We start from the raw sequence: 16,931 nt of genomic DNA, 5'->3' as shown, positions 1-16,931 counted from the left end.
TTTATCCGGAATTCAGGGAGAAGATATTTATCTGTCTCCCCAACAGTTCAGAGATAAGAAGGGCAAAGGACATAAGAGGATATGCCAGGACAAACTTGCCCAAACATCACAGGCCTGAGGAGATACCACATGTGTTCTTATGTATATGTGTGTGATGGACAAGCTTTCATAGATTAGCCTGGATATCAGAGAGGTCACTAATTTATAGGGAAAGCCACTGTGTCTGGAGTTGACCAAGACTCCTATGCTGGAAATTTTTGCCTACTATGAGAAGAGGTTTTGTTTGTATATTAGCAAGACTGCCACTAGAGCTGTGCTCAGGAAGCAGCCCCAGATAAACAGAGGGTAGCTATTGCCCTGGATGTGCTTCATTTATTCTAAAAACTTTTATCAAGTTCCTTTTAGGTGTCACATGTTGTGCTAGGTGCTGAGAACACAAAGATGAATAAGATGGGACCTCTGTGCTTTGGGAATTGAGTCTAGTAGCAAAGAAAGACCATTAAACAAACAATTACAATATAAATGGTAGAAGTAATAACAGGGTATTATGAGAGCATCAGAATTTTAGGGTAGGCATGTGAGGGAAGCCATTAAAGACTTGACACTTGAACTGAGTCTTGAAATACAGGAAAGGTAGAGGAGCTTTTCCAGTAAGGCATGTGCTAGGGTGTTGAGATGCAGCCGACCATAGACTGTTCAAGGAATTACAAGAAGTTCGTTATAGATGGAGTGAAGAAATATGGTGAGGAATGAGCTTTGAGAATGCCTCCCTACAATTCTTACTCTGTTCATTCTTCTTCTATGATCTCATCCAAACCTATGACCTTAACCACTACTTACGGTCTAGGGACTCCCAATTTCTTTTTCCAGATCACACCTTTTCCTGAATTTCAGATCCGTTGTCAGCTGCTTCCTCAGTATGGCTAAATTCCAAATCAACATCATCTCCACCAAATATATGATATCTTCCTATATTTCCTATTTTAGTAAGTGGAACAATTTTCTAGGCAGGTGTTCACACAAATTTAGGAGTCAGCCTAAACTTTTCTTTCATAATTACTACTGCCCCTTTAACTCCCAACATCCAAACTCAAACCTGGATTCGTATCTCCTTAAAATGTTTTTAACCCATCACTTTTACTATAGCACAATAATAATGAATACAATAACAACTCCCTTGTGCATTTCCCTATATCCTAGGCACTGGTCTAAGCACTTTATGAATTTTAACTCATTTAATTCTCATATTAACACTGTGAGGGTGTATCATTATCTTTCTCATTTTATAGGTAAGAAAACAGGCTTAGAGAAGCTTAAGAAATTTATCCAAAGTCACTGAGTAAATGGTGGAGCTGAGATTCAAACACAACCTTGCTGTAGAATCAGTATTCTTAACCATTTCTCTGTTCCATTTAGTGCTTCATTGCTTCTTTTTTGAATGATGGTCGTTAACTCGGCGACTGCTCTTTCTGTCCTTGTCTCATCTCTCTCCAAGCCTTCTTTTCCAATTTATCATCAAAGAGAGCTTTCTGAAAAACGAGTCTGATCACATTGTGCCTTCATGTTAAAATTTACCATGGTGGGGCGCCTGGGTGGCTCAATGGCTTAAGCCTCTGCCTTCAGCTCAGGTCATGATTTCAGGTCCTGGGATCAAGCCCCGCATCGGGCTCTCTGCTCAGCAAAGACCCTGCTTCCCCCTCTCTCTCTGCCTGCCTTTCTGCCTACTTGTGATCTCTCTCTCTGTCAAATAAATAAATAAAATCTTTCTTTAAAAAATTTACCATATGGAGGATAAACTCTCCTGTTTATCTGTAAAATATAAAATATCTTTATCTATATCTATCTATGAAATAGTTCTGTTAACTATTTTATGTTTGCTTCTCCTCTCTCATTTCTTGGTATTCCTCTATCAAATACCCGAACAGTGGCCATAACTGAGGTTTCCCAAATGAATCAGTCTCTCTGATATATATTTGTCTTTTGCAATGCAATTTTCCTTTGCCTGCACACTTCTCCATTTGACTAATTTCTACTAATCCTTTAAGTCTTGGTTCAATCAACTCTTCTTTGAGAAGTCTTATTCTAATCCCTTCCAGCCCCCAACCATTCTGATTGAGGTGATCTTCTTGTGTGTTTCTACTTCTAGGTTTTGCCTAGCATGCCTTGGCTTATTGACTTTCTAACACTTGCTTTCTCTGCCAGACTATCACATCTTTGTATTCTAGCACATAGCACAGGCCCTGGCACATGGTAGGCGTTCATTAATGTATATTTGAGTGAATCTATTATGAAGATCTTGTATGCCAAGATTATTGGAAGCTTCATACACACCAATGAGCTCTTTTAATTACTTGGTTTTTGCTGCAAGCCCTGAAGAGTCTTTGAGGCTGAGGATGCTATTTTTCAGGCACTTCGCATGTTTGTCATCCAAGTACATGTGTCCTGGTGTGCCTGCAGTGATGAGCACCTTACTGGCCAACATCAATGCTTATTATGCCCACACAACTGCCTCCACCAATGTTTCTGCATCTGATCGCTTTGCAGCCTCCAACTTTGGGGTGAGTGTGATTTAAAAACATATCTACTCATTTGTTATCAGTTAATAAAATTTGATTTTTCCCAGTAGGTACTATAGAGTTATTTTATATGCCTAAAATTCAGAGAGCTGCCACTTAGATAGATGTACTTGTTTCCTTATGGATGTGTAGACTATGCTAGTAGACTCCTCCTTATTTCATTATGGATAGATAGACTTACTAATGGCCTCTCCTCAGACATGGATAAATGAGAGAAAGTGGAATAGCATCACTATGGTTTCAGAGGTACCACCTCGGCTCAGGCAGAACCTCTCTAGGCCAAGAACTTGGTTGAGTCATCATGTTCCTTAGTTCTGCAAGTCCACAAGTAGACTTTTCTTAACCTTGTATTGTTTCTCTCTGACTCTTACCCATTCAAGCTCATATGAGACTGATGTCTAAGTGAAGATACCAGTATATTCCTGAGCCTTTCCCTTTTCTAGTGTTTGGACTGTTTATCCTATCCAGGATATGCCCTTTCCTGGTTTTAAGTTACTTGAGAAGTTGAATCTTTATTCAGAATGTCACCTGACATAAGTTCAGTGTAAACTAGATGCAATATCTTTGACCAGCCACAAAGATTACCTCTTTAGGAATAACACTGCTGATACTCCCAAATCTACTGGGTCTCTGAGCCCTGTTTTTTGGGAGTAACCACCTTCCCTTATTTTGATGGAGTCTTTCTGTAGTTGAATTAACATCATTGATTAAGCCACTCAAATATGTGTTTCATTATCTCATCCCATTTTATATATTTACATAAGACCTAATGATCTGTCATATAATCAGTATATGAATTCCAGGAGTGCTATACCAACAGCCTATAGGCATGTGATTCCACATTTAATTATACCTTTTCTATAAAAATCAACTAACAAAATAGTGTGGTGAGTGTGGGTGTTATGTAATACTGATGAATCACGGACCTGTACTCCTAAAACAAATAATACATTATATGTTAAGTGAAAAAATAATAATAATAATAATATAAAAATAGTGTCATGTTATTCATCTTAACATTAAAAAAGTATAAACTAAGGAAAATGATGTGGAACATGGTTGAAAGAGAAGCGCTCTTAGGTCTGCTTGATCACCTTCCAGATGAATCACTGTTTCTCCCTCTTATCATTACTGGTAGACAGTGGCTATTTAACTGTTAAGAGCTGCCTGAAGGTGAGTCAGGAGACCACAGACTCAGGAACAATTTGGAGAATGTGTTTTGAGTTTCCTCTTATTTGACTAAGAGAAGTTAGAGTCCCAAAGGAATGGAGATGTATGAGTCCTCTCCCATTGACTCTTATATAGAAATAGCAGTTTCTCTCCTGGGGACTTCCTGTCCCCTTGCCAGTGTGAAAAGATTCCCCAGTTTGAGACAGAGCCGCTAAGAGAGGGAACAGGGGCCACCTATCCCAGTCCTCTGTTACATTGTTCTTTCTTCTCATGGGCAGGGATGAGATAGGATGTGTCCCTAAACCAATGTCTCCTCCTCACCCAGAGATGGTTCTGTTTCTGCTACAGTCTAGGGAACTCAGATTATTTCTCTCTTCCCTGTTATTTGTTTCCCACCTTCAGAAAGAGAGATTTGTAAAACTACTGGACCAGTTGCACAACTCACTGAGGATTGACCTCTCTACCTACAGGGTGAGTGAAGACAGGACTGTGAGATGGAATAACAGATAATATCAAGCTCTGTCTAAAGAAACCATAGTCCGATCTTGGCTATAGAGATTAAAGGCAAGGAAAATTGGTCCCTGTCATCACACCTACATACAGGGCTAGTGGCACTGACATCTGTGATTCTCCAAACTCCAAAGACCATGCTGTTGTAAATAGCAGGTGTGGCTTTTTTTTTTTTTTTTTTTATAGGCAGTTGGCTCTCCAACCATACTGATGTCACTCTGTCAGACTCTCTGATGACATTCTCATTAGGGTGGAGAATCTCCTTCAGAAATGCCCCTTTAAAAATTAGATACCTATATTTCTTTTTTGTATTTTTCATATTCTCCTTATTTTTCAAGGGAAAAATAAGGGAGGTATGAGAATCTGGCTAAAGGGAGAGAAAAGATAGCTTGGCTTCAACAAGTGATTTGTAGTGGGGGATCATGTCCATTCCTAGAATGGAAGGAGAAAATAGATATATTAGGAGGGTGGATACCAGGGACAGGGAAGGACACGAAAACGGGCAGTTTCCCAATTCTTCCTAAGTTAGATCTTCTTAGAATGGTTTTGTTACTTGCTTTAAGCTGTTGTGAATTTCCAGAACAGGCAATATACCCACATTAAAAAGTAAGTATAAAAATAACCTCAAAGTCAAAAAGAAGTGGAGTTTTAATTATCTGCAATTTCAGTGCCCTCCATTTGCATGAATATGGAATAATGGTGAGTTGACTATGTATCTTATATTTGGCATATAAGTAGCCATTTGAAGGTTTAAAAAAGCAACCCTTAAAATGGAGAGTGGCTCAACATCTCCCTTCAGCTCTCCTTGGCAGCTTCCTCCTAAAACCCATGCCAAGGGAAATGAAGTGAGGCATGGTGGGAAGGTCTTAAAGAACTCACTGTAAAACAGTTCTGCTCAGAGCTGTGCCATCTTCTGGCTCTGGAAGGAAAGTGGAATAGCTGGGGTCCCTTGTACAGAAAGTATATCCTTGATCTTAGTCTGGTCCGTAGTGTGGCACCATTTATATTCCAGAATATACAGTTACATTGTAACTTTCGAAGAACTCAATGTTTAAGTGTAAGAATCTTCACCCAAGAAAAATGTGTATAAAATATGTGTGTCTATGTGTCTTTGTGTCCATTTGTATAAATGCTCACACATTGCATGGGAAGTAGGGTTGGCATAGGATGTATTGCTTGCTGGGCTGGGAATTATTAACCCCTGAGTTTGGCAAGGGCCTGTCTGTGCCAGTAGAAAAAAAGAGTGAGACCTGTAGTTTAACAGCTTTTTAGTTCAGCTCACCTGGGGAAAATCCCAGTGGGTCGCAGTTAAGGAGGCTTTTTATTTCATTGCTTTTGGCAGAGAAGGCTTTCATATTTCTCTTTTCCTTTCTTAAATTTGCTTAATTTGCAACAGAATAATTTCCCTGCTGGAAGCCCTGAGCGGCTTCAGGACTTAAAGTCAACAGTGGATTTGCTGACCAGCATTACTTTCTTCAGAATGAAGGTAAGAGAGAAACTGGGCTAGATGGTGATGGACAGGTCACCCGGCCACAGGAACATGAAGAATAAGAATCATTGGGTACAATCTTAAGCTATAGTATTCATCACCTCTAAGCCCACATTTCCATTCACCTGTTCTCTGGGTTACCTCTGAGAAAACTGTAGATCAATAGGGATGGGCTGCGTGGTTCTCCTAATCAGATATCCTAGCAATTTCATCCTAGGGTACGGTCCAGGGACCCATCGAGAGATGATGCAATGGAGTAGTTTGAGGGGAATTCTAGGAGGAGATCCATTCAGGTGGGGAGGACCATGGGCCCATACTTCTTTTATTAATTGGCAGGTGCAAGAACTTCAGAGCCCTCCAAGAGCCAGCCAAGTGGTAAAGGACTGTGTGAAGGCCTGTTTGAACTCCACATATGAGTATATCTTCAACAACTGCCATGACTTGTACAGTCACCAGTATCAGCTGGTAAGAGGTTCAGGATCAGGTGGGATCCACTGTCAGTGACTCTTGGATCCTCAGTTTTCCTTTACTGTGGTTATGGTGGAAGGGAGCTCAGGACAAAGTCCTTGTTGTTCTTGAGGATGAGTGAAGTGTAGAGTGAGGACCTTCTAAACCAGGTGAGACATTTGTGGGTTAATAGGGACCATTGGATGAGATGTGACATAACTGAGTTGAGCAGAAGTGGCAACAGTAAGTTTTAGTTTGGTGCTAAGGTAAATGACCAAAACTTGGGGTAGTTTTAGAGGGTGAGTAGGTGAATTCTCAGTCCATCCTAGAGTCTTTTTTCTCTCCCAAGCTTAATTTGTTACAGGCTGCTTTCCTCTGAGATCTGTAGTTGTCTCTCTGAACTACCAGCTTGTGGAAATTTTAAATTTTCCCTCTGATACTTCTCTCTGCACTACATGGTCTTCTGAGATATATTCATCAGCTGACTGTCAAGGCTGACTCTTCTCTGTCTTTGAGTCTGAGCTACATCATCTGTTCTATGCTGACATCCTAACTTACTACCCAGTAACCGTGTATGTTTCTCAAGATCCTTTCAATAGTATCTTTTATTCTCATTTCAAAGCCAGGACTTCTTTTTGGGTCTTGTTACTAGATTACAGTTTCTGTCGAAATAATTCTTGCAGACCATGCACTTGCAAAATATATGCCCTTTAGTCCAACAAATATGTATTGAATGAGTCAGGTATGAGGAAAGCATAGAGCTCCTTCAGTTAGTTCACAGTTCGTAAGCAAATATATAATTCTAATCAAAGCAGTCTGTGAGAAGTGCCTTGAAAGCTGAATAAAATTGAAGGGATTCCAAGAAGGAAGAATCCACTCTTGATCAGGTATTGGGAAAAGCTACTAAAACAAGGGCATTTTACATAAACCTTAAAAGATAGGGTTTGGACTGCAAATAATGAGAGGACAACCTAAATCTCTTGAACATTTGCCCTTTGATGAATACATTTAATTTTTAATGCTTCCTAGGAGTACCTCAGTAGAGACTAAAATCTTGTTCACACTGCCTCTTCCCATTCCCAAACATAGTCTTTGTGCCAGCCCTATCTTTAAGGCTTCCTCCTTTTAAGTTTTATAAAACCTCCCCTTGGTTCTGAAGCTCATGGGAGGTTTTCCTGGAGCCTTTGTTTAACTTACCACACTCTGGGCTCCTCTGTCGTCTATCTGTAGATTCTCTTTGGTTGGAGAAGACACTGTTCTCAGCTTTGATTTTTCAACTATGCAGGGGTCTTTCTGAATATTTAGTCTCTGCTCCCTACCATGAGATGAGCTTGGACTTTGAAAGAGGGCTTATAAACCATTCAGACACTTTTTTTAACCTTTGAATTTTGCCAGCAGTTTTTTACTTTTTTCATTCTCATTTTCTCATTATTCATTATTTACCGTGAGGTAAACCATTGGTGTCTTTTTATTTCTTTCAATCACTTAGTCATTGGTTCATTCATCCATTTAATCCCTTAGCAAACTGAACATGTAGGGATGTGAAGTTGATCAAGACACATCTCTGTTTTTGGCAAGCTCATCATTTAGTGGAGGTAGGTGGGACAAATTACTAGATTTATTGTTTTTTTTTTAATTTACTTTATTGTCTTTTTTAATTATTTTTTATTACTGCATTTTATTGTAGTTCATAGAGCGTGTTCTGGGAACTTAACAAGGGAGGCATCTAAGCAGACCCGAGTATCAGGGAATACTCAAAAAAAGTAAAGCTCAACTGGAATTTTGAAGAATGAGTAGGAGTTGGCTAATGAAAGGGGTTGGGGAAGAGAGGGATGCCATATAGAGGTAGTAGAATGTTTGGAGGCACAGAATTTTGAATGAGTATGTTAATTTGAAGAAATATAAACAATATAATTAGGGTAGTTACGTGTCAGGCTTTGGAGTTCAGCTATCTGGGATCAGTTCTTGGTTCTACTGTTTATAGCTATAAGACCTTGGGCAAGTCATGTAACCTCACTGCCTTCAGTCTCCTCTTCTGTAAAATTAAGGTGATGGTAATTTCCACCCAATGGAGCAGTTAGGAGGATTAAATGAGATAACCCATGTAAAATTCTTAGGGTGCCTGGCACTTAAGCACTAAATAAGTGGTGGTGGTGGGGCAGTGATGGCTGCAAGGAAAGGGAATTGGTAAGGTGTGGGGTTGACAGATCATATACTGAAGGCCTTTTGTGTCAAGCAGTGGAGTTGAAGTTTACTGAAGGCCTTAACTGAAGACCATTGAAGGGCAGAGGAGTCACACTATGAGATTCTCTTTGCAGAAAGATCACTAACAGCTATGTGGAAGGGGACTGGAATGAAGATTAACAACCAGTTAGGAGACCCTTGGATGATAAGGATAGGTTAGTGGCAGAAAAAGTTAAAGGAAAAGATGTATTTAAGTGATATTAAGCAAGCAGAATCTACATTTTGTGGATTCTGTCCTGGTTTCTAGTAACTTCCCTGTAATACAGGCTTATTAAGGACTGTAGAGACTGTGATGACATATGGCATCCCACATAAAAGTCCTATCCCTCTTCTTCTGTGTGGTTCCAACTTCGCTTTTGTCCCAGTGGGAAACAAATGTCCTTTCCAGCAGTGACCCCTCCTTGTCCTGTCCAGGGTCTGAATGTAGAGTTTCTTCTCTTTTCCTGAGATTCACCACTGTATTCCTTTACCTCTTCCCAACCAAGTCTTTTTTCTTCCCCCAGCTTTACTAGGATATAATTGATGTATAACGTTGTGTAAGCTTAAGCTGTGCAATGTGATGATTTGATACAAGTGCATGCTGTGAGATGTTTACCACAGTAAGGCCTGCACCTCACATAATTATCATTTTTTGTTGTTACGGTGAGAACATTAAAGCTCTGCTCTCATATTGATCTTTCCAGTATATAGTACAGTATTTTAGCTATAGTCAATCATGCTCTACCTTAGATCCCCAGAACTTACTCATCTGAACTGAAAGTTTGTACCTCTTGACCAGCATCTCACCATTTCCCTTGTCCCTATCTCCTGCCAAACACCACTCCACGCTTTTTATGTGTTTGGTGTTTTTAGATTTTATATATAAGGAAGATCATACTGTATTTGTCTCTTTCTGTCTGACTTATTTAATTTAGCATACTGCCCGCAAAGTCCATCATGTTACTGCAAAAAGAAGGCTTTCCTTTTTTTTCGTTGCTGAGTAATAATTCATTATATTTATATACCACATTTTCTTCATCCATTCATTCACTAGTGTACACTTAGTTTGTTTCCATGTCTTGGCTTTTATGCATAATGCTACAATAAATGTGGAGGTATCAGTAAATTTTAGAGATAGTTATTTCATTCTCTTTGAATATATACCTGGAAGTAGGATGGCTGGATTATAGGATAGTTTTCTTTTTAATTTTTTGCGGAACCTCCATACTGTTTTCCATAGTGCTCTACCAATTTACATTTCCTGCAAGTAGTGTGTCAGGATTCCCTTTTCTATTTCCTGGCCAGTATTTGTTATCTCTTACCTTTCTGAAAATATTTATTCTAACAAATGTGAGATGACATCTCTTTGTGGTTTTTATTTGCATTTTCCTGATGTGTAGTGATATTAAGTACTTCTTCATGTACTTGCTGGGCATTCTTTGTTGTTTATTTATTTGAGCAGGGAGCCCCATTCAGGGTTTGATCCCAGGACCTTGAGATCATGACCTGAGCAGAGCTCAGATTTAGCTGAATGAGCCACCCAGGTACCTCTTGCTGTTGGACATTTGTATGTCTTCTTTGGAGAAAGGTCTATTCAAGTCTTCTACCTATTTTTTAATCAGATTTTTTTGTTTTCTATTAATTTATGCAAATTACTTATATTTTGGATATTAATCCCTTACCAGATACAAGGTTAGCAGATGTTTCCTCCCATTTTGTAGGTTGCCTTTTCATTTTGTTGATTGTTTCTTTTGCTCTACAGACACTTTTTAGTTTGATGTAGTTCCCCTTGTTGGTTTTTGCTTTTGATGTGTGTACTTTGGTATCATATCCAAAAAAATCATTGCCAAGACCATTGTCAAGGAACTTTTTCCCTATGTTCTCTTCTGGGAGTTTTATGTTTTCAAGTCTTGTATTTAAGCCCTTAATCTATTTTGAGTTAGTTTTTGTGAGAGGTATAAGAAAGGGGTCCAGGTTCATTCTTTTGCATGTATCTAGTTATCCCAATACCATTTATTTGAAGAGACTATCTTATCTCTTATCTGCATTGAGTATTCTTGGCTCATCAAGACCTTAACTTATACAACTAGGCAAATAGCTTCATAGATACAGTTCTTCTTCCTAATAGGATTCATGAGGTTAAGGGAAGTCCTTAACCCACTGAAGGTTGGACCCACTTGCATGCTAGGTCTGTGCAGTAGCTCCTGCAGAACTTGAAGGAGCTTCTCAGAGCTGAGATGTATATGTATGTGTGTGATAATTTAGGGGAGGTGTAAGAGGAGACTGCCAGTGGGGTCACATGGAACTAGACCTATTTAGTGAGGCTGGAGGGGCAACTTACTTTGCCTGAGGAGTCACTATACTCATAGCTATTTAGAGAATGAGGAAGGGGGTCAGTCATCCTTATGTCTCCTAGACCGACCAAGCGTATCATATTAGTTCCTTGGAGGTGGGGAGAGAAGTGCTCTGGAATGGACTCTTTGTGTATAAGGACCTCCCAACAGCCACCCCTTTGACAGAACATGGGCAGTCTTGTGGAAGACAGGCTCTAGGAGAAGAAGAAGGTACCTGATTCTAAAGGAAGGGGTATGGGGACGGAAAGAGAAAGAAGACTGGAGACATTCTCCGTATTCTACTCTGACTCTCACTGTCTCCTCTGGAATAAGAAACAGGAACTACCTCCAGAGGAACAAGGACCCAGCATTCGGAACCTGGATTTTTGGCCCAAACTCATCACGCTCATTGTGTCAATCATAGAGGAAGATAAGAATTCGTACACACTCGTTCTGAACCAGTGCGTATCAACCCACTTGGCCCTGTGTGGTTGGTGGTTGGCATGTCCATCTGTCTAACAGCCTCTTTCTTTCCTATCTCTGTGTGTTTGCAGTGCCACCTCTTCTTCCTGTACGTCCGTCTGTCCCTCTGTCCCTTGTATCTATCTGAGTAACTGTTTCTGGAGACAGGTGTGGAAACGTAATGGGGGGCCCTGTTCAGACTGAGCCAGCCTCCCTGGAGTGAAAGTCCCCTGGGAATGGCTGCCATATGAGTCCCAGGGAATCCAGAGACCATGTGTGTATGTGTTTGTCCACTGTGAATAATGGGCTTTCTTAGGCCCACTCCTTGAACTTTCTCGTCCACCTTCTTTAGCCTGGGCCTGCCTTCTAGCTCCAACCCTTCTCTGGGCCTCAAGTCCCTGCCTTCTGGGCATCCTCTTCCCTGGACCACCTTACCTGAGGGAATCCTTTACCCCACTTGTCCTTCCACTGGCTCCTGAGTCCCTTTTCTCCAGATTGAGCCCAGTCCTATTTCCTAGGCTTCTCCTCTCTCCAATCTGGCTTCCAAGAGATTAGACACATAAATTTTGGAATCAGTCAAATCAAATAGCTCTTGCTTTGTTCTCTGACTGTGGCTTCTTCCATCATCCAGGTTTCCTCAGGAGTTGAATGTGGGAAAAGTCAGCGCGGAAGTGATGTGGCAGCTCTTTGCCCAAGACATGAAATATGCACTGGAGGGTAAGGGTACGCCAAAGGCAGTGGACTGTAGGCTGTTAACCCAAGCACCTTGTTTGCTGTCCCTTTCCTCTCCCAAACAATTATAAGTTTTGGGTGAATGGTATGGTGAGAAACTAGAGGGATTCTAAGTCATGTCAGGAGTCCTTAGGTAGGCAAAGGTTCAGCCAAAGTAATAATGGAAATGGCTATGTGGATGTGAATTTCCCCTTCCAGCTTTAGACCAAGTGCCTGTTTAAGACTTTCCCTAACCCAAAGATCAATTCATCCCATGCTGGGTGTTGTCAAGTGGCCCATTTTCTGGAGTATGAATGGTCTTGTGAAGTTTATCTTTACAGTTTTAAAGAATCATAGAACCTTAAATACATAGATAAGATTATTTTCTCTTATTAGAGACTGCCTGGCCTGGCTTTCCTTAAAAGCTGTTCTGGATTGGTATGACAGAGCCAGAAAGATACTTCTTCCCTCCCTTCTCTTATAAAGCAGTGTCATGGACAAATTAGTATTCATCTTGTTTATTTAGCTTATTCTTTTACCCATTTCCTGCTTTGGTTGACAAAGATAACACTGTCTGCCTGTATACTACCTTCCCATTTGTACCCTTCTGTGTTCACTCATTTAGCTGCCTTTCCTGTTGTTTCTATATGTTAGTTTGCCTCCTCAGTCTGTGCAAGTGGACTTACAAGGAAAGGGAGCAGTCTGGGGTGAAGATAAATCAGAGTCTGGATCTGTTATTTTGGTGGAGTGGCAGGGAAAATGGGTAACCCTCAGACTTAAACTTTTGAGGTTTAGGAGCTGAGGTTGAAAGAAACCTTGAAGATCTGTTTTAAGTTGGAGACAGCCAGAAACTGTACATGTACATTCTGTATTTCTGCCCCAGAGCAATGGCTGCCTCTTGCCCACACCAGGTCAAGCTTGAGGCTATAGCCCAGGCCTTACCCTTTCAGGCCACTTAGAAAGTCACTTGTCCCCGCTCCAGTAGCACTCAGCAAGCCTAATTTGGGAGAGTATGGTCCAAGTTCTTGAAGAATCCCAGCTCTGAGGGTTTTTGGCGGGGGCGGCCGGGGGGGAGAGGCAAATGCCTGTGAAAAGTATATCAGTTTCACAAGAGGGATGGTATGAGGTGGAGCAGAGGTTTTCAAACAGAGGTATCTCAGGAGCAAAGTGAAAAGGGAATAGGGAGGTAGAGGGACAGAGTTGCTGGGCTCCAGGACTTTCACCTGGTGCCAGTTAAGTCAGTTCTGCTTTTATCAATTTTATATGGGGTTCTAGATGAGATTTCTCTTGAAAGGGGAGTTCTGCTAATGTTTACAACAAACACAAAAGGATTGGAAAACTGCTTTAAGAGAGAGAAGTAATTGGAGTATTATGCCTCCATCAGAAAGGATGAAGACCCAACTTTTGTAGCAACATGGACGGGACTGGAAGAGATTATACTGAGTGAAATAAGTCAATCAGAGAGAGTCAATTATCATATGGTTTCACTTATTTGTGGAGCATAACAAATAGCATGGAGGACAAGGGGTGTTAGAGAGGAAAAGGGAGTTGGGGTAAATTGGAAGGGGAGGTGAATCATGAGAGACTATGGACTCTGAAAAACAATCTGAGGGGTTTGAAGTGGCGGGGGGGGGGGGGTGGGAGGTTGGGGTACCAGGTGGTGGGTATTATAGAGGGCACGGATTGCATGGAGCACTGGGTGTGGTGAAAAAATAATGAATACTATTTTTCTGAAAATAAATAAATTGAAAAAAAAAAGAGAGAGAGAAGTAATGTTAACCTGGTTTCAAATCTCACTTTCACGACCTAATCAGCATTGTGTTTTTATTTTTATTTATTTATTTTTAAGATTTTTATTTATTTATTTGACAGAAAGAGATCGCAAATAGGCAGGCAGGCAGAGAGAGAGAGAGGAGGAAGCAGGCTCCCTGTGGAGCAGAGAGCCAGATGCGGGGCTTGATCCCAGGACCCTGGGATCATGACCGGAGCCAAAGGCAGAGGCTTTAACCCACTGAGCCACCCAGGCGCCCCAGCATTGTGTTTTTAGACCAATTTTTGTGAGCTTGCATTTTCTTATCCATAAAACGGGAGTGATAATAGCATCTGTTTCATTGAGCTGATGAAATAATGTGTAACACACTTAGGATACTGCTTGGCATTTAACTTGGCACTGAATAAATCTTATTAAAGACAGTAAGAAACCCCATAGGCTCATGAGCATAGATGCAGTACAAGCAGAGTAGCCTTTTATTTTTTTTTTAAGAGAGAGAAAGAGAGGAAGAGTGAGAGCTTGTGAGTGAGTGGGAAGGGGCAAAGGGAGAGGGAGAAAGAGGATCTTTTTTTTTTTTTTTAAGATTTTTTATTTATTTATCAAAGAGAGAGGGGGGAAGAGAGCGAGCACAGGCAGACAGAATGGCAGGCAGAGGCAGAGGGAGAAGCAGGCTCCCCGCCGAGCAAGGAGCCCGATGTGGGACTCGATCCCAGGACGCTGGGATCATGACCTGAGCCGAAGGCAGCCGCTCAACCAACTGAGCCACCCAGGCGTCCCGAGAAAGAGGATCTTTTTTTTTTTTTTTTCCAATTTATTTATTTTCAGAAAAACAGTATTCATTATTTTTTCACCACACCCAGTGCTCCATGCAAGCTGTGCCCTCTATAATACCCACCACCTGGTACCCCAACCTCCCACCCCCCCACCACTTCAAACCCCTCAGATTGTTTTTCAGAGTCCATAGTCTCTCATGGTTCACCGAGAAAGAGGATCTTAAGCAGGATCCACACACCGTGCAAAACCTGATGCAGGGCTCCATCTGACAACCCTAAGATCATGAGCTGAGCTAAAACCAAGAGTCAGACATTTAACCAGCTGAGTCACCCAAGCACCCTGCAAAACGGCATTTTTTAAACTTAAATTCAACTAGCCAAGGTACAGTACATCATTAGTTTTTGATATGTTCATTGATCCATTAGTTGAGTATATCACCCAGCATTTTTATAAGAGTTCACGTTAGGGGAAAATAGGACAGCTAGAACAAGGAGACACTAGACATAGGGACTGCAGATGATGTTGTAGTAATTTAGGGCTGAGGGGTTGGGGTTAGAGTACAGAATTGGAGAGGGAATAATGAGTTTCGATAACCACTGGAAGGAAGTTGTAACAGGACTTCATGACTGTCAGAATGTGGAGGGTAAGACAAGGGGAGGAGTTTGGGGACCTGGATGATAAAAGGATAGTGTTGACTCCAACTGTGAAAATGGTGTCATTCACCCAATTTTTTAAAGTCAGTTTTATTGAAGTATAATTTACATACATAAAATAAAAACACTATGTTTTGATGAATTTGACAAATACGTGACTAAAGAGGAAGAAGGTAGATGATGATGCTCATCATTGAACAAGAGGCTACAATTAGTGTGTGTACTCAGTTCAGCTTCAGCTGAGATACTAAATTGTGAAAGATGGGGACTAGAGTTAAACTCTGGCAAAGTGAAATGGCCAGCAGGGCCTTAGACAGACAGTACCAGAACCAAAGAGAGATTTGGGGGAGATAGCAGCAAGCTGAATAATTGAAATCATGAGGTTGAAAGAACTCCAAAGATGAAAGATACGTGGAAGGAGGGATGTGGAAATCAGGGGCAGGAGAAGATTTAGAGACTCAGTAACCCTTTATGAGAGACTAACCATCCCTGTACTTCTATCTCAACAACCTCATGCAACTTTATCGGGGCTTGACTCCATGGGACTTGTTAGAATAAAGGGTGACCACTGTTTCAGCAGTCATCCTGTTAGTTTCTGTACTACAGAAATTAATACTGAAATTGAGCTTGGGGATCAGAGTACAGATAAGGGATTGATAGAGAAAGGGAGAATTATATAAATACAGTAGCTTGAAGATCCCTAGAAGAAAGCAGTTAGGGAGTTTGAGGAGTGATGGAGCAGTACTGCCTCCACTTCTAGTGGGTTACTGAACAGGAAGGAAAGACAGTCCTCCTCATGGTACATTTTTATGTCTCTAGGTTCATGCACTGGTTTAAGGATAGCAGAGTGTGGGGTGGAAGAGAAGGGGCAAGCCCTGAGAAGTCTCTCCGATGACCCCAGAGGTGGTGCTGCCTGCCGTGCCAGGAGATGAACTTTCCTGGGACTAGGAGCATTTTGTGGCTGAATCCCAAGCTCCCATTTCCTCCACAAGGGTCTGTTATACTAATTCACAAGGGCCAACCGCCCCAGATTGGATTTCTGCTTTGATGTGGAGGAGCATCACCCATAGCAACTCAAAGTTGAGCAGTAGAGGTCACAAGGACCCTGAGCTTCCTTTCTCTGTTACTCGTTACTCTTCCCCCATTTGCCTGCTTTTTCCCCATTATGTTATATGTAAGCACATTGTTCAATTTTATTATTTCAAATTAATTTTTTATTTATAAAGGGGATGGATGAAGAGAACCTGTCGATGTAGCCAGTGCCTGGTGCAGGGGTGGTGTTTATCCTGGATTCTCCAGAAGGCTCTGAAGATTCAGTTAGATGACCTCAAAAGTCCATAATAAGCATCTCATTTTTTACAGCATAATAGCCCTTTCATCTGCTGTGTTCCTGTGGTTTCCAAACTGACTATTCTTATTTGCATACTTCTCAGACAGTTCATTTTCTGTGTCTCAACTATATTCTGGGGCACTTTAGTTTACCTTAAGATGCTGTTACACTCTGGCTGCTTAACTGCTTTTTCTGTCAGCCAACTGTGGTTTTCCCTATCTCTGTAGTTGTCATTGACTCATTCATGCTGTGTGTAGCTGCTCATCGCTTCATCTAAGCTGATCTGAGGGAATGGCCCAGCTGCTAGGATTAGAGAAGGCCTAGGAAACCACCATCCCTCACTAGTCCTGGGCAGCCTCTCCACTAATCAACATTAGCACCCACATCTCTTCCTCCTCCTCTTCATCAGATGCCAGTATCTCAGTTGACACTTCTAGAAGCTAGAGCAAGACTTCCATCTGGGAGTTTGGCTTAGTCTCTAA

General features: G+C 41.2%; 1 protein-coding gene across 7 annotated transcripts in view; it reads left to right on the top strand.

The window, feature by feature from the left end:
* The window catches only part of UNC13B (unc-13 homolog B), a 237,987-nt gene that overhangs the window by 211,724 nt on the left and 9,332 nt on the right, over positions 1-16,931 (top strand). For all 7 annotated transcript variants that reach the window (XM_044265433.1, XM_044265432.1, XM_044265431.1 and 4 more), the window contains 6 exons: positions 2,408-2,558; positions 4,149-4,217; positions 5,653-5,742; positions 6,082-6,210; positions 11,082-11,209; positions 11,842-11,927. In XM_044265433.1, the coding sequence (XP_044121368.1) occupies positions 2,408-2,558; positions 4,149-4,217; positions 5,653-5,742; positions 6,082-6,210; positions 11,082-11,209; positions 11,842-11,927 (653 nt within the window). The remainder of the gene's footprint in view (positions 1-2,407; positions 2,559-4,148; positions 4,218-5,652; positions 5,743-6,081; positions 6,211-11,081; positions 11,210-11,841; positions 11,928-16,931) is intronic.

Source organism: Neovison vison, chromosome 9, assembly GCF_020171115.1.
Source record: "Neovison vison isolate M4711 chromosome 9, ASM_NN_V1, whole genome shotgun sequence".
NCBI lineage: Eukaryota > Metazoa > Chordata > Mammalia > Carnivora > Mustelidae > Neogale > Neogale vison.
The sequence above is the reverse complement of the archived record's forward strand: the minus strand, read 5'-3'. Positions and strand labels throughout refer to the sequence as shown.